The 21609-nt window shown below is 49.2% G+C and overlaps 1 protein-coding gene across 5 annotated transcripts in view; it reads right to left on the minus strand.

The window, feature by feature from the left end:
• Positions 1–3132: 3132 nt before the first annotated feature.
• Positions 3133–21609, minus strand: part of SMOX (spermine oxidase) — a 45487-nt gene continuing 27010 nt past the window's right edge. For 2 of the 5 annotated variants that reach the window (XM_040638019.1, XM_040638018.1), the window contains exons 3-8: positions 20578–20804; positions 16701–16874; positions 15779–16538; positions 14964–15124; positions 13020–13109; positions 12115–12564 (exon numbers count right to left, since the gene is read on the minus strand). In XM_040638019.1, the coding sequence (XP_040493953.1) occupies positions 12427–12564; positions 13020–13109; positions 14964–15124; positions 15779–16538; positions 16701–16874; positions 20578–20804 (1550 nt within the window). In that variant the 3' untranslated portion in view covers positions 12115–12426. Of the gene's footprint in view, positions 3788–12114; positions 12565–13019; positions 13110–14019; positions 14119–14963; positions 15125–15778; positions 16539–16700; positions 16875–20577; positions 20805–21609 lie in introns of those variants that run through there. The other 3 variants (XR_005836899.1, XM_040638022.1, XM_040638020.1) reach the window with 3 other exon arrangements.

Consider the following 21609-nt stretch of genomic DNA (forward strand, 5'->3'; position numbering starts at 1 on the left):
GACCTCTTACAGATTAGGCAGCTGGTGTTCCTCCAAGCCCAGATGTGAACTGCACAGGTGGGGCCCAGGTGCCCTCTGGTGCCTTTCAAACAGCTGGTCCCCACCAGCCAATAACAAACGGCCAGACGATGGTCATTCAACAGTACAGGCGTTGGATCATATTTACTGAGCGTCTGCTTATGTGTCCAGCAGATGGGGAGGCATCAGTGGACAAAAGAAAAAAATCTCTGCCTCCACAGAGTCCTCATTTCAGAAGAGACAGGATGGGTCATGAACAACATAAATATACAGCAGACGGTGGCAAGCAAAAGAAACTAACAGGGAAAGGGAACAGAAGTGTTGGGGAGGGGAGACTGCACTTTGAGATCAAGTACCCAGGGAGGTCCTCAGGGAGAAGGTGATGCAGGACAAAGGCCTGAAGATGGTAAAGGAGTGAGCCGTGCAGACCTCTGGGAAAAAGCATTCCAGGCAGAGGAAGGAACAGGTGAAAAGGTCCCAACTTAGGAGGAGACCTGCTGTGTTTGAAGATTAGCGAGGAGGACTGAGTAGGCAGAGCCTATCAGGCAAAGGAGGGGAGTGGGAGCTGAGGATGCCAGCTGCAGGAGGTGAGGAGGGCCCACGCACATAGGGCTGTGTAAATCACAGCCGGACCCTGGCTCTCCAGGTGGGGCAGGGTGAGTCAGGTGGGGCCTTCGTCAGGCTTGAGCAAAGAAGAGACAAGATAAGCCTTGGGGCGAACAGGGTCACTCCGGCTGCCGTGTTGGGCAAATAAAGAGAAAGAGAGACTAGAGCAGAAGCAGGAGGCCAGTGAGAGAGAGATGACTGCAACAGTCCCGGCCAGAGAGGGTGGTGTTTGAGCCACTGGCCACGGGGATGCAGAGGAACGATGAGAAGAGGTGGAGTCTAGAGAACTTGCAGATGGCATTTCCACCTGCCGTCGCCACGCTTGGCGCTCCCAAGCTACCATCTAGACCGGCCTGTCTTGTCAGGAGCCACTAACAACTCACGAAAATGTTTCTTTTTCCTGCTCCTCTTCTGTCTCCCCCTATATATAGGCATGTCCCAAAGTTCTATTCTCTTCTCAGGTTTCCTTTCTTTCCATGTCACCGTCCACAGGAAGGCCCGTGTCCCAAAGCCACATTTCCAACCCCAGCACCATCTCCACACACAAACTCTGTGGTTGTCCACATGCAAATTTTCTCCTGACTTCACTACTGAAGCTCATACACACGGTTGGTGTGGGAAAGACTTTTTAAATCAAGGCCAGAGACTTCTAACTTAAGATGGCATCCTGTCAAGCCCTTTATAAGACCCCTCCCCTTAAAACACCAACAAAGACCTAAAAAGAGGATAGAAATTCAAAACGGGTCTGAAAAGCAAGGGTATCGGCCAACCATCTGGAAACAGTGGGGTCTCCAGAGCTGAGGAAGTTCAGCTGAGGCAGAGAGACTCAGGGGCCCTTGCCAGAACGTTGCCCTCTACAAGCACCCCCTGGCTGGGAGTTGGTAAGAAAAAGCTCTACCCTCTTCACTGCATCTCTCCCCACCCGGTACCCCAAGAAGAGCCCGCCCAATTATCTACTCTGCTGTCACTGCTCCCCTGCCCAAGGACGGCTTTCTGAGTAGCTGAGGACACAGTCATGATGCCCCGTCCTCCTGATTCTCTGCAGGGACTTTCTACCTTCAGCAAAGACTTTGTGCTCACTGGACTGTGCAGGCTTATGGGTCTGGGATCAGAAGGGACCTGAGAACAGAAGAGGATGGTAAAGTTTCTCAGATGTCCCATTTGACCGAAGAAGAGTAGCCAGCAGCTCTGAATTTTTAGAACAAAGTTCTTCCTCATTAGCTGAGAACTGGGAAGTTGGGGGTAGATCCTTCCTCAGTCTGGTAAAACAGAACTAAAAGAATGCCCACTGGCTTCTAGCTCCTCCAGTTCCTCGAACCAGAGTCAAGCCATGTAATGCACCCTCCAGGGAACTAAATCGAACCAGAGTCAAGCCATGTAATGCATCCTCCAGGGAACTGAATCCCTTGGCCCACCCCTGCCAGGTCCCTTGGCAGGACTGAGCCACCCTTGTACCCTGGGTGGCTTCCCCATCTATGGGCCCATTGCTCGTTCCATCACCAGTGCCTAGAAATATTCCTCTTGGGCTGAGCGACTCCCCAGAGAGAGACGAATCAGTCAGCTATTGCCACGATAATGTTGCAAAGCAAGCCAGCCCGAAATTCACAGGTTACAAGAGCAAGCGTTTGTTTTTCTTGCTTATGTGTCTGTCTGCAGGTCCTAGGTTTGGACCTAGGTTCCAGGCTTCCATGGGTTCGAATCTATTCCCCTTTCCTCCATATCCTCCTGGAAACATCAGCTATCAGGGCCGTGCTCTTCTCATAACAAATGGCAAGACATGAGAAATGAAACCCAACCGTACAAGCATATTTAAAACATCATGTCTGTTCACATTTCATTGGGCACAACAAGTCAGAGAGCCAAGCCTAACATGACTGGGGCAGGGAGCTCAACTGCTCCCAGACGGAAAGGAGAGTGACTGAGTATTTGCTGACTAATCTTCCAATCCATCCCAAGTAGCTGGGTTAGGACATTCACATATGAATTTGTGGGGGACCCAATTCAATCCATAGTAACCTCTTCTGTGGCAGGAGATGCAAGGTCACACGGCAAAGCCTGGGGTCGCAGGGAGAACGGAAGAACCAAGGTCACTTGTGCCATCATTTACCAAGTGGCAACACCAACCTGGTTCTTGGCCTGAGCTCGAACAAACACTAGTACAGACTGGAACACCCACTTCTCTGGCCTAGAACAAGGACCCCAGCATCCTAGGTCTCCTGGTTTGTCACTGGGGCCCAGCTCACATTTTTTGTGAGAAGCAAATGATACCCTGTTGTACATGTGCTTTGAAGAATAGAGAGAGTGATAAAGAGAGACCGTGGTTTCTAAGCTAGATAGGGTATCATTCAGGCATAAAGGCAAAAGACAGATATTTCCAAGCACGAATGAACGCTTCTTTTAAAACAGTACCCTTTGAAAAAGCCCAGACAATGTAAACACAATGAAAAAGAACAAATCTGAAACAAAAGGGGGGGGTTTGACTAAAGTCACAGAAAACACTGTGAACAATTTTTAAGCAGTAAATGTTTAAACCATCACAAAAAGGCCAATTTTCTAAGCAAATATAAATCGCCAACATCGCTTCTCCTCCAAAAAAAGTAGAAAATGTTCACGGAAAGTTAACCATAAAAAAAATTAAAACATCAGTCAAAGTTCTACTTCCAGAAAAACCAAGTCCAACCAGTTTTGCAAGTAAGTTCTTTAAAACTCCAGGAAACGGATAATTAACATTCTATACATACTTTTCCAGTGTATATAATAAAAAGATGCAAGGCTACCCAAACTATTTTTAAAAGCCCAAGAGGGGAAGGAAAAAAAGCCCTGGAAAGCCCAAGACAAAGAAATCTTAGGTCACTTGTGAACATAGATACAAAAGCCTAAATACATATTTGCACATGAAATCCAGCAACATATTAAAATAATACTGTATCATGACCAGTGTGATAGGTTCTATCATAATTATGAAACCATTAGCTGCCCCAACTTGCTGGGCACTTTTCTGCAGGATTATTTGCCTATTCACTGATATCAAGCTTAGCCACTGACGGTCTTTGACCAATGAAATGTGAATAGAAGTAACGTATGCCACTCCTGAGTAGAAATGTTAAGATGTTCCCGTATCTCTCTTTTCCATCTACCATGAGATGCTCCATCAACGTGGGTCCTAGAATTAAGAAGACATGAAATCAATCCTTAGTGCTCACGTGACATGAGCAATAAATAAACTTCTGTTGTAATTCACTAAGATTTAGGGATTGTTTGTTACCAGAGCAGAATTGAGCTTAAGCTGACAAATACAACAAGGTAAAGACGGTCCCCAAGATACAAGGAAAATATTAGAACTATTAATGTCATTAACACATTAACAGATAAAAGGAGAAAAACCCTATGATAATCTCCAATAGATACAGAAAAGGCATTTGATGAAATTCAATATTCGTTCATAATAAAACAGTTCCGAACTAGATATAGAAGGGAATTTCTTTAACCAGATCAAAGGTACCCACCAGAAACCAAAAGCAAATAGCATACTTATTAGAAACTTCAGAAGCATTCCCATTAAAGTCAGAAGCAAGGCTATAATCCTCCTATCACTCCTTTCTCAACATCGTACCAGTACCTATACTAATGCGATAAGAGAAAAAGAAAACAACAGGTACATTGATGGTGAAGAAACAGGACTATCTAACTTTGCAAGTAATATGATCTTCTACCCAGAAAAACCAAGAAAAGTAACTGATAAATAATTGAAACTAATAAAAGAATTTGCAATTTAGCCAAGTATAAACAAATATTCAAAAACAAATAGCCCTCCTGTTCCCCAGCAATAATCATTTGACGACATTTCAAATCAGTGGGGAAAGAGTGGATCATGCAACAGGTAATATTGGGGTAACCAGCCGACAATGGGCAATAAGCGTAAACCCAGATCCCTGCCTCGTACCACAAGTCCACTGAATTATTTAAAAAACACAGAATACTAGCTTTTTGACTTGGGATAAAAATGCATATTTAAATAGGTTATAAAAAGCACAAAATCGATGGGGCTCCTGAGTGGCTCAGTTGGTTAAGACTCTTGGTTTCAGCTCAGGTCATGATCTCGTGGTCATGGGATTGAGCCCCGCATCGGGCTCTGTGCTGAGCATGGAGCCTGTCTGAGATTCTCTCTCTCCTCTCCCTCTACTCTTCCCCCTCCCACTCACACTCTCTCTGTCTCTCTAAAAACAAAACAAGATCGATAAGTTTGTTCATCTCTGAATGTAAAGCTTCTATATGTGAAAAGACCCCATAAACAACGCAGCTGACTGGAAGAAAATATTTGCAATTCATATCACGGACAAAAAGACTATTCTCCTTAATATATATATATTTTTAAGCTCCTACAAATCACCAAGAAAAAGACAATACCAGAAATGTGGGCTAAGGGACAGAGAACCCACAGGGGGGAAAAAAAACACACAAATGTCTAATAATCAGAAGAAAAAATATCACTAGTTGGGAAATGCAATTAAAACAAAAACGAGACACCTGGTTTTACCTACCTGGTGACAAAAAAACAAACAACCCCAAAACAACAATAACAAAAACCCATGCATTTTTCATTACACTGAGTGATGGCAAAATTGCATAAATACAAATGTTCTCATACTCCATTTGTGGGAGTATAAATTTGGTAGACCTCTTTTCAGGATAATTTGGCAGTGTCTTCCAAAACTGAAAACACTATGCCCCGTGATCTGGGGACCTTTACACACGTGCGACACAGGGGCATTGTCTATGGCTACGGAAGCACTGTTTATGATAAGGAACAACTAGAAACAACAAAATGTCCATCCTTGGCAAAGTGGATACTTAAATGAAGTATGGGCACACAACGAAACGCTATCTATCAGCTAAAAGGAATACAAGAGATAATAATTTAAGCAGAGAGTTCTCCTTTTGTTGTGTGAATAAAAGGCAATTGAAAGAGCATCTGTACAGGGCAATTCGATCTGTCTAAAAATACACATACATACAAAATACAATATAATTTACATTCACATATTATGGACGCAGAAATAGATGCTTACATTTTGGTAGGACAAACACCAAATCCTTAAGGGGGGGGAATAAGAATTAAAGAAATGATCACAGGAAACCAGCTTTATCTGTCAAGTTCCTTTATTTTTAGGAGAATATCTCCACAACTATTTATGTCACTAAAAATAAATTTTTAAAAACCTGAGGATTTTACACCAATTCTATTATCACCTTCATCCACTCAATAAACATTTTTTTGCACCCTTATTAAATACTTGGATGCTATGGGGATACAAAGCTGTCCTCTCTGTGAACTACATAAGACACATGGTCACATTATTAGCAAGCAAGACAAGCACAGTGAAAAAGTACAGTAAAGAAGCAAACAGCAGTGCTTTGGGAATTCAGAAGACAGAAATTGACTAGAAGGGGCAGGGAGTTACAGATAAGACGGTAACATCACCAGAAAGCTTCATTAAAGGGGACTGTCCGGATGCTGAGTCTGAAAGCTTAGGCAATTTGAGAGAAAATCTTGAGAGAAGCAAGAGAGAAATCCCTACTTCTAGGGAAACACAATTCTAAAGACAGATTACTCATCAGAATCACGGAAGCCAGAGGAAAAGCGTAGCATTTCAGTGTTGAAAGAAAAAAGCTGGGGCGCCTGGGTGGCGCAGTCGTTCAGCATCTGCCTTCGGCTCAGGGCGTGATCCCAGCGTTCTGGGATCGAGCCCCACATCAGGCTCCTCTGCTGGGGAGCCTGCTTCTTCTTCATCTCCCACTCCCCCTGCTTGTGTTCCCTCTCTCACTGGCTGTCTCTCTCTGTCAAATAAATAAATAAAACCTTGAAAGAAAGAAAGAAAGAAAGAAAGAAAGAAAGAAAGAAAGAAAGGAAGGAAGAAAGAAAGAAAGAAGAAAGAAAGAAAGAAAGAAAGAAAGAAAGAAAGAAAGAAAGAGAAAGAAAGAAAAAAGCTGCCCATCAGAATTCTACATTCAGTGACAATACCCTTTGGGAACGAAGGGGATGGGAGGAGGCCAGAAGGAGCCATGTGGTGATGAAGACGTCCCTAAGAATTCACATTTAACATAGATACAGACAGTTACTTACTAAAATATCCATAGAGTGGAGCATGGAAAGGGGGGAAAGAATAACTTCACAGCGCAGAAACCTGACCAACACCACCTCCGTCGAGTGAGCAAGGTCAGTATCAATACCCTAAATCCTGTTGGTTGTGGGTCCCCTTGATATGATGAGATGGAATGGCACTTGACTTCTGTGGTTTTCCTCCCCCAAACCTATAACCCCAGTCTAGTCATGAGGAAAACATGAGACGGATTCCTGTCGAGGGGCATCCCACAGTACACCTGACGTCACTCCTCGAGGGCAGTAACGTTGTCAAAGACAAGCAGAGTCTGAGAAAAGGTCACAACCCAGAGCAACCTAAGGAAACATGACAACTAAATGCAACCTAGTATCCTGGGTGGAATTCTGGAACAGAAAAAGGACATCAGGTAAAAACTAAAGAAATCTGAGTCAACTACAGACTTTTGTGAACAATAATGCACTATCGTTGGTTCATTAGTTGTAACAAACTTGCAATATTAATGTAAGATGTTAATAATAGGGAAAATGTTGGAGCAGGGGACTCTATTTACCTTAAGTCTAAAACTGTCCTAAAACAGTCTACTGACACCACACACACACACACACACACACACACACACACACACAAACCCTGGTAGAGCTGAAAGGATAAACAAATACATAATCATAGTTAGATACTTCAACACTATTCTCTCAACAATTGCTAGAACTAGACAGAAAATCGGCAAGGATATAAAAGAAACCAATAATACCATCCACCAACAGGATCTAAACAACATCTCTAGAACACTCCACCCAACAGCAGCAGAATACGCATCCTTCGCAAGCCCCATAGATCACGTACGAAGATAGACCATATCCCGGACCATAAAACAAACTCAACAAATGTAAAAGAATTTAAATCATACAGTCCAACTTTTGTTTGAGAAACAAGTTCAATCTTTTATCTACTTATTTAGTGAATGTATTTATTAAAGCATAATTCAAACTTTTTTGAGGCTGGCATACAAGAGGAAAGCACTAAAAGTCTGATAGAGAAAGGGAAGGGAGGGAGAAAGGGAAAAAGGGAGGGAGAGGGAGAAAGGGGGGAAGGAATGAAAGGGGGGAGGGGGAAAGGAAAGAAGAGGGAAGAAAGAAATTTTTATTTGGGGGCCAACAAGGTCTCTTTTTACTGTTAAGAATGAAAAATAAATGGGGCGCCTGGGTAGCGCAGTCGTTAAAGCGTCTGCCTTCGGCTCAGGGCGTGATCCCGGCGTACCAGGATCGAGTCCCACATCAGGCTCCTCCGCTATGAGCCTGCTTCTTCCTCTCCCACTCCCCCTGCTTGTGTTCCCTCTCTCGCTGTCTCTCTGTCACATAAATAAATAAAATCTTTAAAAAAAAAAAAAAAAAAAGAATGAAAAATAAATGATACTCTAGAATAAGTTACAATGTTATTTTATTTACTTATTCAATGTAAATTAAAGATACTTCCTGTGATTTGTTGGGGGGGGTGCTGAATTCAGAAATGCCCACAGAGAATCCAGCACACTTTTGTTCTCGAGGCAGCAAGACGGCTGTAGTCCCAAAGGGCCAGCAGATGGCGCCAGAGGACTGTTTCAGACCAGGAGCTTGCCCTTGCTTCCAGACACCCTGGAGCCAGCCCCGATCCTCCCCTCTCCTAGCCTTGGTGAGAAGGCGAGCCAGCCCAGCCTTTGCTGGGTCTCTCTCTGCAACCTAAAGGTTCCCAGCAACAACCGCTAGGGTAAGGACGGTGAGAATGCAGAGAGAGCAAGTGCAGAAAAATGCTAGCGTGAAGCTTGGCTGAAAGGAAGGCAAGGGAAGGTGGTAGAAAGAGGATGGGGTGACGGGAAAGACAAGGGCATCTTGAAACGTGGACCGGAAGGATGGAGTAGAGAGAAGGGGGAGAGAAAATGAGGAGATAAGGTCCCTGAGTTTGGGGCAGGAGGTGCACAAGTGGAGAGGCACATACTTCCTTTGTGTTGGGGGATGGGGGCAGCTCCTATCAGGATGGGTGTGAAGACTAGCTATTTGTAGATTTGGCAAGGAAGTCACCTCCAGTAGCTTCTATGGAGACTATGAAGCAGGAGACATTGTTGTCTGTTGGCGGTGAGGAGACAGGGGCTTCAGAGGAGGAAGGGGGAGAGCTGACAGGGGAAACCAGGGGAGGGGGATTGTCTCACAATTGCTCAAATACTGAGCTCGCTGAAGTAAAATATGCCTGACATTTTGCATCCCCTAACAGAGAGCCGGGTTTTGAAAATCGGTGCCTGCAAAACGAGTGTTCAACAACCACTTCCGGAATCAGGAGAGGCCCGACCAGCTTTCGTGTCTATATCTCCACTTAACCAGTACGAAGCCAGGCTTGTGACCAGCCCCTTACCTTCTTCTGTTAAATGCCTGCCCTGAGCTTCAATGTCCTGGCTGCCACCTTAGTAGGGCCACAGTTCCTCCCGTCCATTGAGACTTGATTGCCCTACACAACTCAGGAGTTGCCTCAACCAACAGCACAAGCCAGTCATTACGGGAAAGCACGGCCCTCCTGTAACTGTACCCTTACGTTCGGCAGACCATTCATTAAGCAGGCAGTCTTCTAGAACTGAACCAGCAGCCCACCTCGCTCTGCACCTCCGGGTTACCCTGGGGCTCATCTCAACAGGCCCAAGTAAATGCAGGGTGACTCCAGCCAGAAATGCCTCCTGCATTTGTCTGTGGGCAGAGCAGACCTTCCACGTGGCTCCCGCGAAGTCGGAGCTAACTGCTACCCTGCCCTCTACCAGCAAAGGCGGGAAGACACCGCACCTGCCAAGTACCCCAGGGCCCCTTGAAGGAACAGTTCTGAGGCTTCCACAAGACCACAACTGAATACCTTGCTCGTGGGTTCACCGATGCCCACAGCACAGACACCACGCAATCATCCTGCTAGAATCCTGTGCCAGAGAAGAAATTTCCTCTCAAGGGACTTTCTGTGAGGGACAGGAATTGTACAGCAGGCGTTGATGTGGGCGGTGGCCGGTGTAGGCCACGTGTGCCCCTCCCCCCCATAGAGTCCTTTGAGTGTCCCTCAATGCCAAGGCTGCCTCAGAGACCTAGTCACAGCAAGGAACTCATCCTCTGTTCCTGGTATGTCTAGTCTGTCTTGCTTCTGAATGGCCCTTGCTTTTTATCTGCTTCACATCCGTTTGTGGAAGGGCAAACCATAAACGCTCCCCACGTTACGGGGTTACGGGATCGTTTGATGTGGAGGTAGTGCCCTGGAAGCCTGGGGCCGACTCTCCAGGGCCACCCCTCCCGCACCTGTCCCCACCTTCCTCCCAGGGCTGCTCCCTCCCTCTCACACGGCACAGGCTCCAATCGCGTGGCCTTGACCAGTCCCACACTGTTCTGGGAACCTGGGTCTCCTCTGCCGTGAGACAATCCCCGCCTTTCTCACACGGCTGCCGATGCCCAGACGAGGGGACACAGGCAAAGGGTCTGATAAAGAGTGACATACTAGTAAACACAAGGCCAGTCCTTATCACCAGGCAGCCAGGGGGACATAAGTAGGTCCTTCCTCCCTTTATCTGCTCTCGGGATGTGTCATCTCTGCTGCAAGGAGGAAATTCACTGGGTCAACACAACTGTGTATTTTGGGATGGAAGGATGGGGGGAAGGGTGTCCTCAGACTTTTTTAAACTTCTTAAATTGAGTTAGATCATACACACAAGAAAAGTGCGTAAATCTTCCGTGTATAACTCAGTGCATTTTCACAAATGTATATGACCATTCAACCACCATCCCGGTCAAGATACAGAACATTTCTGTAACTCAGAAAGTAACCCCATACTTCTTCCCAAGCACTACCCATCCCCTCATGTCTAACACTATAGTTAGTTTTGTAAGTTCTTGAACCTCATATTTTTAAAAAAATCATACAATATACAGCCTTGTGTCTGGCTTCTTTCACTCAATCCAATGTTTTTGAGATGAACTGATGTTTGCAAATATCAGCTTGGTTTGTTCTCTTGGTACCTAGTATTCCATCGTACGGACGGACTACGGTTTCTTCTATTACTGACGGACACCTGAGCTGTGTCCAGTTTCTAGCCATCGCGAACTATGTCGCCATGAACATTCTGGTACATGTGTTTGGTGGGCATGTGCACTCTTTTCCCTTGCGTGCACAGCCAGGAGTGGAAATGAAATGCTGGCGGGCACATGCCAGCTTTCGTAGAATGCCCACACAGTTTCCCAGGGTGGCGTACCCATTTCCACTCTCTCCAGCAAAGGCCTCAGACTTTTTTTTTTTTTCAGCACCAGCCTCTTCTTTTCAGTGCAATAAATAGAAAGAGCCTGTGATGTCGAGTCAGACCTCAGGGACCTTGGGGGCCATTAATGAACTCTAATGGGATCTGTCTCCCCGTGGGGATAAATCACCCTCCCCAGCCTGAGTTGGCATCCACATCAAATGAAGAGACCCATGAGCCCAGCACTGATGACTGATGCTTTGCCTGGCAGGTGGTTGGATCTCCATGAATAATAACCGCCCCCCCCCCCGCTTGCTCATACCTGAAGCTCCCCAACACGCAATCACAGAATAAACATTTATGGCCCTGTCGCCCTCCTGGAGTCCTTTAAAATTCCTCTGCCAGTGACCCTGAGCACCTACTTATGACCTCCTTCCCCCATACTTATGCTTCAGGCCACTTCTATCCACCCCACCTTAGTTAGCGGGGAAAATCCAGGACACAGGGAGGGTGCACATGGGCCAGTGCCCCCCAAGGTGAAATTAATAGATGGAGCTTCCTGCAAAAAAGACTAACCTCCCCCCCCCAGTAAGTGATAGGCCCTTGGAATACAGCAGGTGGGCAACACTTAAGAACAGCCCCCCAGAATGGCCAGACTACCCACCTTCCCAGAAGGCAACAGCAGCCACCCCAAAGGCCAGACCTAGGGCCCCACGGCCGGGTGACACTCACTAATCATTGACGCACCTGAGCTTGGCCAGGAGCCACAACAGATGTCCCCTCCCGTAGAACTCACCTTCACTCCATGTGGCCACTCCACCCAGGAGGGCTCTGAGAGGCCCAGCAAAGGCCAGCGGGCAGACACAGGCCCGGCCCGAAGGAGCCGAGCTGAGTAGTGAGGACCCCTGATCCCTCGGGGGTCCCGCCAGCAGGGAGGCAAACAACCCCAAAGAGACTGAGGGGAGAGGATACTCCTTCTAGTAAAGGCACATACCTTACCTTCTGGGGGCACAGCCAGGTCACAGCCCTCCCACCATCCCCTCACTCAAAAAGGACCGGGCTAAAAAACAAAAACAAAAACTAGAGACACATACACATATAGAGGCTGCGGTCAATGGAAGAAGAGAGCAGCTGAGGAGCATGGGAAGGGCAAGCCTCTTTTATTATCCCAAAATGCAAAGTATTGAAGGCACTTACAATAACAAGGCAGGAGGGGAGGGGAGGTCAGAGCACAGAGGTCAATCACCGGGCCCCACCCTGGCCCCCACCCGGCATGGAGGAAAGGAAAAGCTACAGGACCAGATCTGAGGCCAGTCAGGGTGTCTACCTCTACCAGAGATATAAACCCATTCTACAGAGGATTAGAAAATGAGGAGCACGCAGCAGTGAGGGGCAGGGCTGGCGGTCACAAGTTAGTGGCTCTGTAAGGAACACGCTGGGCAGCGGCGAGGGCCCTCAGGTCCCCTGCTGGAAGAGGTCCCGGTACATCTCGATGAGACGGGCGGCCTCGCGCTGGCCAGAGAGCAGAGCACCATGGGTGGTGGAGTAGTACTTGCGGTGAGTGGCCTCACCCGAGAACAGCACCTGCATGGGCTGGGCCAGGGGACGGGGAAGTGAGGGTGGGGGAGCGAGAAAGGCTGCGAGGCTACCTGTCTGCCCCAGGAACCCCCCATCCACACTACAAGTCCAAGTTGGACAGCAGGCATCTGAGATGCAGGTAGTGCTGCTTCCACGGGATGAGGAGTTGCCCGTCCCCCCTGGCCACCTTCCCCTGCTTCTTCCCCCAACATCCAGGCCTCAGTTCTTTCTGCTCAGACGCTGTTAGGAGTCCTGGTTCTGCAGTCTCAGAGGCTCATTGTGCCTCCCACTAGTGAACTCAGGGCAAGTGGTTTAACCTCCCTAAGCCTTGATTTTGTCATCTGCAAGATGGGTGTATGCCACCTGCTTCTGAGGGTGGGTGTAAGGATTAAGTGAAATCATGTATCTAAAGCACTTAGAACCTGGAAGAACATAAGCACTCGATAAAGTTAGGCGGTAATTTAACAAACCTTTATGGAGCCCCTATTAGGGTCCAGGGACTGTTCTGAGCACTTGGAAGATAAAAGGTGACCGGGCTGCTGCTTTGAGGAGTTTCCTTGCTGGTGGGGAAGCCAGACACGAAACCCAATTACTAAACGGTGTCACGTGTGACATGATGGGTGTTTGGGCAAGGTGCTGAGAGCCCAGAAAAGAAGCCCACCGTAAGGGGGATCGCACAAAGCTTCCCAGAGGACAGGCTCTTTGGGCTGCTTCTCAGGAGATGCTAGGGAAACGAACAGGCAAAGGACGTTTCAGGAAGAAGGAAAAAATGGGGGCAAAAATGCACCAGAGCAAGGGACGGTGAGAATTCTGGTACGGCCGGGGCTCAACTTCCAGAAAGCAAGCTGTCTAGGTGGAGTCCAGGCAAGGAACGAGCGCTTGCATCCCAAGCTTGAGCTGGGACTTTATCCCCGCTGGGTCTCAAACTGAACGTGCAAAGGCACCAACTGGGGACCCTGGTAGAATGTTGTTTTCCATTCAGCAGGTCTAGGGGGTGAGAGCCTGCATTTCTAAGGCGCTCCCCTGTGATGCTGGTGCTGCCGGTGCATAGACCACTCACTTTGAGTAGGGAAGCTTTAACCCCCAACAAGGAGCTGCCCTGCTGAGTGAGGGCGGGGGGAGGCATATGGTGGCAGAAGGCAAGCTACCTCCTCCCACACCCATTCTCCTCTTTCTCCTCCGTCACAAAGCCCTGATTTTTAACTGGGTTCACTGCCATTCAGAATTAAAAAAAAAAAAAAAGATGCATCCCAACCCCTTTCGCAGCTGCTCTGGCACGTGACTACTGGCTACAGGCCAATGGGCTTCAAGTGCACTGTTGCTTAGAGGCACTGACTCAGCCCCCGGGGTTCCCCCCTTCTGCCTCCTCTGCCTGTCACAGACCTGAGTGGCAGCCTCGCAGCCCTCTACAACCACAAAGTGGCCCTGAAGATGGAGCCGGGTGCCAGTGACATTGGGTCCTGTACCTACCTCCGGATTGCCCCTTGTATGATAGAGGGAAACTCTGTCTGGTTTAAGCCCCAGTTATTTGCATGTTGTTTTGCTTTGTGCTGGAGGCGCCAGTCCTAACTGGGGCAGGTGACAAGAGAAAGTTTGGTTTTCAGGAGGGTGGCCATGGCAGCAGCAAGGGCCTCTTCCCCTCTCCCGCTGAGCACAACCAGGCCATGCACAACAGCCGCTGGAAATCTTCTTCACCACTTACGCCAAAGAACTGTTTTACATATAATTCTGTTGGGGTTTGAACATTTATTGTATGTGTACGCTTGCTGGGGGAAACTCGAAATCCACTTTGTAAGACCAGAAATATATGCAATTGTTTTTCTCAGATTTATTCTTTTTCTCTATTATTTATTATGTAGGTGATATAATTTGGGGGAGAGTCAGTATTCTCGATTTTATTTTCTGACACATATTAGGAAAAGAAGTAAATAAAACATATCGAGGAAACTTACTTCTATGGAATCAGTGCGGCCCCACAGAACTTTCCTTGGTGACAGAAATGCTCCAGTTACACAACCCAACACCACAGCCACTAGGCACAGGCGACTATCGAACTTGAAAAGTGCTCAGTGCAAGCAAGGAGCTAAATATTCAATGTATTAATTTCACTTCAATTAATTAACGTCAATGAAATGTGCCTAATGGCTACCATTTCGGGCAGCAGAGCATGAAATGGCGCAGCTTTCAGCACCTCAATAAAGCGTTTAAATCTCAATTTTGATCCCATCTTTTCTTCCAGATGTTAAGTGCACACGTCCTTGTTTACTCCCTCAACACAGGAGCTACTCCATCCGTCTCCGCTTGGCACCCCGCAGGGAGCACCGCCTGCCCTCCCCCCACCAACCAGACCCGCATCCAAAATACCTGCCCCCGGCCCCCCGCCCCCAGCCCCTTCACCCCGCACCCATGCTCACCGCCATCTTGGAGCTCTCGGTGTACGGCAGGGGCTTGGCCAGCTTTTCCACATCTGCCCCACTAGAGCCCACCTGCGTGTACGAATAGGAGCCTCGGAAGTAGGGGTTGCTGCCCCAGGCTGAGCGCAAGATTCGCCGAGGTTTTGGAATGTTGGGGTTCCCTGTTGGGGAGTTGGAAGAGCCAAAGGGAAGGCAGATAAGAAATGGCTGCACATAGAACACACCCCTGAGCAGGCAGGGCTGCAAGAAGGCCAGGCCCCTGCCGGCAGGCACAGAAGATGCAGGAGGGGGCACGGAACCTGGGGGCTCCAGCTGTTTACCCCTCCCCGCAGCGCCTCCTTGTGGACACCCCCGGCAAAACAGCTCATCTCTCTGGGGCCCTAATTTTCCTGTATGAAAAAACATTCCAGACCATCATGTTTCCCCTTTCCACTTCAGGGGTTCTCGCGAGGCTTTTCTGGGATAGTAGGTGAAAAAATGTTCAACTAAAAGAATCAGAGCTCATGAGTGAAACGCAAATCCATCTGTTGCGGGACACTATGAGTGGGATATGGGCAATCTGAGGTTTGGGGGTGATACCTTAGTTTTTTACCAGCAGCGCTTAGAAGAAATACAGCGCCCAAGGTTCTGAGTGTTTCGAGTTCCGGGGCTGCGGGGAGGAGCCCGCAATCTGGGAGCCCCGCGCCCTGCGGCAGCTGTCCCAGTACGCACGCCCCTAGGCTGCACGATGGGCCGGGGGGAGTTACCGCAGGTGCAGGGGCGACGGAGGGCGGAGCAGAGGGCGGGGCTGCGAGGCCAGAGGCGGGGGGACACACCTGTGAATTGCCGCAGCATCTCTGTGCAGATCTCGGCCACCGCCTCGTCGTCGCACTTCTCCATGACGAGGGCCTCCTCCCCGCAGATCCAGCCGCTCAGCACGTGGCCGTAGCGCTCGGGCGGGTAGAGGACATCGAAGCCGCAGATCTTGCGGTACCAGAGCTCGGGCGGGTAGGTGAGGGTGCGGCTCTCCGCCTCGTCCTCCCACACAAACTGTAGGCTGTTGCACTCGGGGCCCCAGAAGGGCTCCTCAAATTCCAGGAAGATCTTGTCGGTGGTGCCAATGCCCAGGCGGTGGATGGCGGCCACCTTCTCGGCGGGCAGGCCTGGCCGGAAGAAGCTGGTGTACTGCCTCTTGAGCACGCCCAGCGACACGGTCACGATCACGTGGTCCGCCGGGATCACCTCGCAGTCCTCACACTCCACCAGCACCGGCCACTGCTTGTCCTCATCCCGCCCATCCCCCCGGGGCTCCTCTCCCCCCTGGCCACCCTCCCCGGCGTCATGGTTGTGGTCACCTTCGCCCCGGGGCTCAATCTCAGGGCCCCGGGGGCGGGCCGAGGCCTGGTCCCAGTGCACACAACGGACGGGTTTCCCCAGCTGGATGACGTGGGCGGGGATGCCCTCGGCCAGCAGCTCCACAACCCGCATGAAGCCCGAGGGGATGATGTGGTGGGCCCCGGGGATCTCGGTCCACTCCCCGAAGGCGCTCAGGGACACCTCGTCCATGCTGTGTGAGCTACTCTCACAGCTCTCCACCTGTGGGAAGGGCCAGAGAGGAGCCGGGTGACCACCAGGGCCGGCCTGGGGTCTGAACAGGACCTCAAAGCAGCGCCACCCTCCTTGGGCCCAGACTCCCCAGGATCGGTCTTCCTCTCACTGGCACCCCTAGTCAACAAAGCTCTGGGCAGACGAGGATACCTTCAGGTACTGCTGGATCATGGCGAGCTTCAGGCGCTTGGTGGCCTCCGGGTCCTCAGGGTCGTCCCTGATGCGGTTGCGCACCTCCTCCCGGGTGAACACCCCCACGCTGTTCTGACTCTCAGCATTGACTGGTTTACCATGCCGGAAGAACTCCTGGGTCAAGTTATAGACCTGCCAGAGAGACCCCAGGAGACTGAAAACACACGCCCTCGTCCCACCTCCATCTCAGACCTAAGAGGCCCAACTCAGAAGCCGCCACCCTCCAGGTGTTCCTGAGTATGCTGAGCCCACGGCTCCTCTCCCTTGGTGAATCAGTGTGGCCCTGGGTGCCACACTCAGGCTGCACCAACAGGGCCAAGGTTCAGCCTGGCAAGTCGCCCTGGGCAGCCAGCCTCTTTGCTTCCAGACTGCCCTCTTAGACCCCCCGGGTCTGTGAGGGAGGGAGAGAGCCCTGGAGGCTCTCTTGTTGGGCCCTTCCTGAAAACAAAACAAAATGTTTGGTGCCTGGTGGGAAAGAAACCACCCCCGCCAAGGGCGCTATGTGGCCAAGCAGACCAACCACTGGAGAAGCCAGGTCTGCACACATTTCCTTTTTCCCAGAACCACATGTCCAAACCCTTTCCCTGCAACTCCTGCCCGAGCGTATCTGCTTCACCCTCTCCCGGGAGGGCAGTCTGGAACTGCGGCCTGGCCAGTGTTTGTGGGGGAGAGGGAGCAGAAGGAGCCCTGACATCTGACCTCCCAGGAGACCCTCCCTGGCCCTGCTCGGATCCACACAAAGTGCCCCTTTTACTGCAGAACCCAGACTTATTTAAGCAAGATGGCCACGTTGGGGCAGGACATGTGGTGGGGAGGGAGGCCCCAGTGCGCCGAGGAACGAAAATACATCTCCCAGGCATATTTTGGCAAGAACTCCAACCCACACCTTATCAACAGAAAGCAACAAGCAGTCCCTGGGAGCACGGTCCTATTGTCTCCCCTGCGTGGCTGGCACTAAACTCCCACCAAACACTGGGCTAGTCTCCCTGAGGAAAGGAAGCTCGTCCTGAGTCAGACATGGCACCCCCAGAGGGCCAGGTCTGAGCCCCAACTTTCACTCCACAGTTACTGGGCTGTGCCAAACACAGATGATAAAAATGAGCAAGAAGGACACTCCCCTGCCCTCGCTCGAACTGGGGAGATGTCATAACTGGTCTGTTTCTCCCTGATGTGCTGCGACAGGGACGAAGCCAGGGGTTGGGAGATCAACCGAGATGACCTTGCACAGTTGGCGGTGAGAGAGAGAGGAAAAGATGAGGGAGAGGAGGGAGAACGTCAGTGGCTCAGTCTTGCCGAAGTGGGCAGCGAGGAAAGAGAAAGTTACAGGAGGTGACTTTGAAAAGGCAGGCAGGGGCGCGGCAGGAGGGACTGAGAGTCACGTCTAGGACTCTGGACCCTGGCATCACTGAAGGGTTATGAGCATGAGCTCATGCCCACTCTCCCTCCCAGGACACTGGCATGTGTGGGCTCCTTGGCCAAACATCTGTGGCCGCTGTCAATTAGTGGTGTGTTTCCCCTCCTAAAGTGAGTTTGAATTTGGTCAGCACACATTCATGGGAATGATGTCTGCCCTGTAACCCAGCCCTGGTACAGGCCCTGGGGCTGCTCAGTAGAGGAAGGAAGGGGACGCTGCCCATCCCCCACCATCCCACTCAAGGGAAAAGCCTCCACATGAGCTAGAAATATGAATTAAACATGTCTCTGAAGTCTACGCTATAAAGAAGAAAAATGAGTTAAATTGTTTGCTTTTCCTCCTTCCAGTCACAAGATGCTGGGCATTTGGCCTTAACTGGAGTCCTCAGCAAATTCCTCACCCAGTACGATTGCCAAGGAGTCAGGCTTTCAGCTTGCCTCCTCCTGCCTGGGTTTTTTTCCTTTGGTGATAAGCAACATGGTAGCCAGTCCCTAGCTTATGTTGACTAAAGGCCGAAATGTGGGGCTGGGAGTGATAAACTTAGTCCGGCTACACGATTCTTTGTGTCAACCACCAACTGGGACAGCCCTCACTGAACATGGGTTTGTTGTATGGGTACAGTCTCCTGTCCTGGCTTAAACTACATCTTCCCAATGCGACCAAAGGGAAATGGCACAGGTCTGTGACAGCTAATAATACGCACCCCAATTCTCGCTAAGCACTTTTCACTGGGATCTCATTTAATCCTCATGACGCTCTGAAATAGGTTTAACTATGTCCATTTTATAGATGAGGAAAGGAAGAGTCAGAGAGCCTCGACAACTCGGTCAAGATCATAGAGCTAATAATGGTAGAACTAGTATTTGAATCAAGGGAGTCTTGCTCCAAGAACTAAGTTCTATATGATACTGGTGCACGAACTCATTTATTTAACAAATATAATAGATTCAAATGAGCAGCCCTTCCGAGTCATCCCCTTTGGAGGAAAGCTGCATATTTGTTATGAAGCCAGCCTCAGACAGGGCTTCCCATGCTTAGAGCACACCTCTTCAGAATGGCCTCCAGCTTTGGTTAAGAGCCACATAAAGAAATCTCTCTTTGCTCATGGTTAACACCCCCTCCTTCTGAAAAGTGTCACCACTCCAACTGATAACCCACCTCATCTGCCCTACTCTCCGCAGCTCTTACCTTCCAAAACTCAAACTCACAAGCAGAAGCTGAGGATGATCTACTTTTAAGCACATTTAAGAGAACAAGCAAGTCACAGACTCTGAAATTTATTCTCAAGAGGCATCCATGCTTAAAGCACTCACAATAACCTGGAAATCGGGATGTGACTAATTCCCAGTAGACCAGAAAGGTCTACTTTGAAGAATACTAGTTCTTATCTGCTCATTAACAATTCAGTCTCTTCGTACATGAGAACACACAATACCATGGGATTGCACACAACATACCTTGTAGGTGCACGCACAGAAGTCACAGTGTGCCTGCCCTCCGCTGAGCAAGGACTATCCCCAGAGCAAGAGTCATTTCTCCTTTCCCATGCCCAAGAGACAGAAAATGTGCAATAGGTGCTTGTTGGCCAACTTACTGACCTGGAGTGAAGGGTCATTGCACTACAAATGACAAGCTATCAGAAGGCAAGACCTGTGTGCTACCTTGCTTGTTAAGTGCAGTTCACAGCACCACTGAAAGATACTAAAAACATGAAAATTGTTTTAAAAACCTGAATTACACAAGGATGTGTGCCATTGCCACTTCTATCCAACACCGTACTGGAGACACTAGCCAGTGCAATATGGCAAGAAAAAAAATAAGTTGTCTTAGGCTGTGCTGCCCCATACAGTAACCACTAAACACCTGTGGCAATTTAAAATTAATTAAATTAAATATTTAGTTCCCAAGTGTTACTAGCTACATTTCAAGAGCTCAAGAGCCACATGGAGCTAATGATTACCCTACTGGATGATGCAGGTCTAAAACATCTCCATTATTGTAGAAAGTTCTACTGCACAATGCAGGTCTGAGGATTAGAAAGAAAGAAACAAAATTGCCATTTTTTGTATAGTATATACATAAAATTCCAAAATATTATTAGAACATAAATTAATATGTTAATAGATGTAATATTAGCATTAAAATAATACTTTATCAAGGTAGATAAAATCTATATATAATCAGTTATAGTTCTATATGCTGGAAAAAAATTAGAAAATACAGTTTTAAAAAATTACCACTTACAAGAGTATCCAAAAGCAATAACAACAATCACCACCCAGGCACCCAGGGCCCAGAGAGTATGCAAAAACTTGACGAGAATCACAGAAGACCCCCACAGGTCACCCAACTCCCCCCACACTGCCAGGGTGCTCCCTGCCTCCCACACCCATGTGCCCAGCTGCCCTGCTAACACCTCACCTCGTTGTATAAATCGCTGAATTCCTCAACCACGTCCTTGGGGATCCTGCGGCCACGGTTGGTGAGGTAGCAGGCCACGCCATTCTTGGAGTAGAGGCTGATGCGGCCCACGCTGCGCTCCCCATCAGTTGTCTCTTCCAGGAGGCCATTGGCTTCTGCTAGATGATAGATGGGATTCCCATGGGAGCCATGGATCCAGGTGGCTCCCAACTCAAAGGTGGCGTGTCCTGATGGTGACAACAACAGGCCCTTAGAGGGGCAGGGACTTCTTCAGAGAGGGGCCAGAACACTGTCTCCCCCTTCTTCCTCCAAGAGGTTCCTTCCATCCCCACAACAGGGCAGGAAGGGAGTTAGGTCCCTTTCTGGCAACCAATCAAGTCTTTAGTGAAAAGTTCCCAGTGGAAACTACATGTGGCACAAAATGGATTCCGCTTTACAGCTCAGCTAACTGCCACCCTGAATGACTTTGTGATTTGCCCCAGGGTCACTTCACAGGACTCATTAGAAGGCTCTCCTTTTCCATCCCACCTTTGTCTAATGTAACACCAGACACTGGATCCTCCTTCCTCATTGGTGACTCTCCCTCAGGAGACACTCTGTGGGCACCTGAGGGTACAGTGGTCCCAGCGAGGGGAGTGAGGTTACCTGAAACATCCAGTAAGGAGACCCAGGGGAGGGCCTCTGGCTCAAGGTCCTCATCTGACCTTACTCCAATTCCTCAACATCCCCAATGGCTCCAGAGTCTAAACCCCTGTCTCAGAGAGATAGTGGCTCCCCTCCCCCACTCAGTCTGGAGCAGAGGAGAGAGAGCAAACATTCCAGTGTGGAAGACTCCTTCCCAAGGCACTCTAAAATAGACTTCCAGGGAAAACTAAGCTCTATCATCCCAAGGCAGAAGAACATAAGGTAGAAGAACCCTGGGAGTCTGCCTAGGGAAGGGGGCAACTCCTGGACCCAAGTGGAGACAGGGCTAGGGTTGGGGCTGGTTCTACCACCCCATCCACAGCCAAGGTACCAGATGCACTCAGGCAT

Source organism: Ursus maritimus, unplaced genomic scaffold (genome assembly GCF_017311325.1).
Source record: "Ursus maritimus isolate PB19 unplaced genomic scaffold, ASM1731132v1 scaffold_22, whole genome shotgun sequence".
Classification (NCBI taxonomy): Eukaryota; Metazoa; Chordata; class Mammalia; order Carnivora; family Ursidae; genus Ursus; species Ursus maritimus.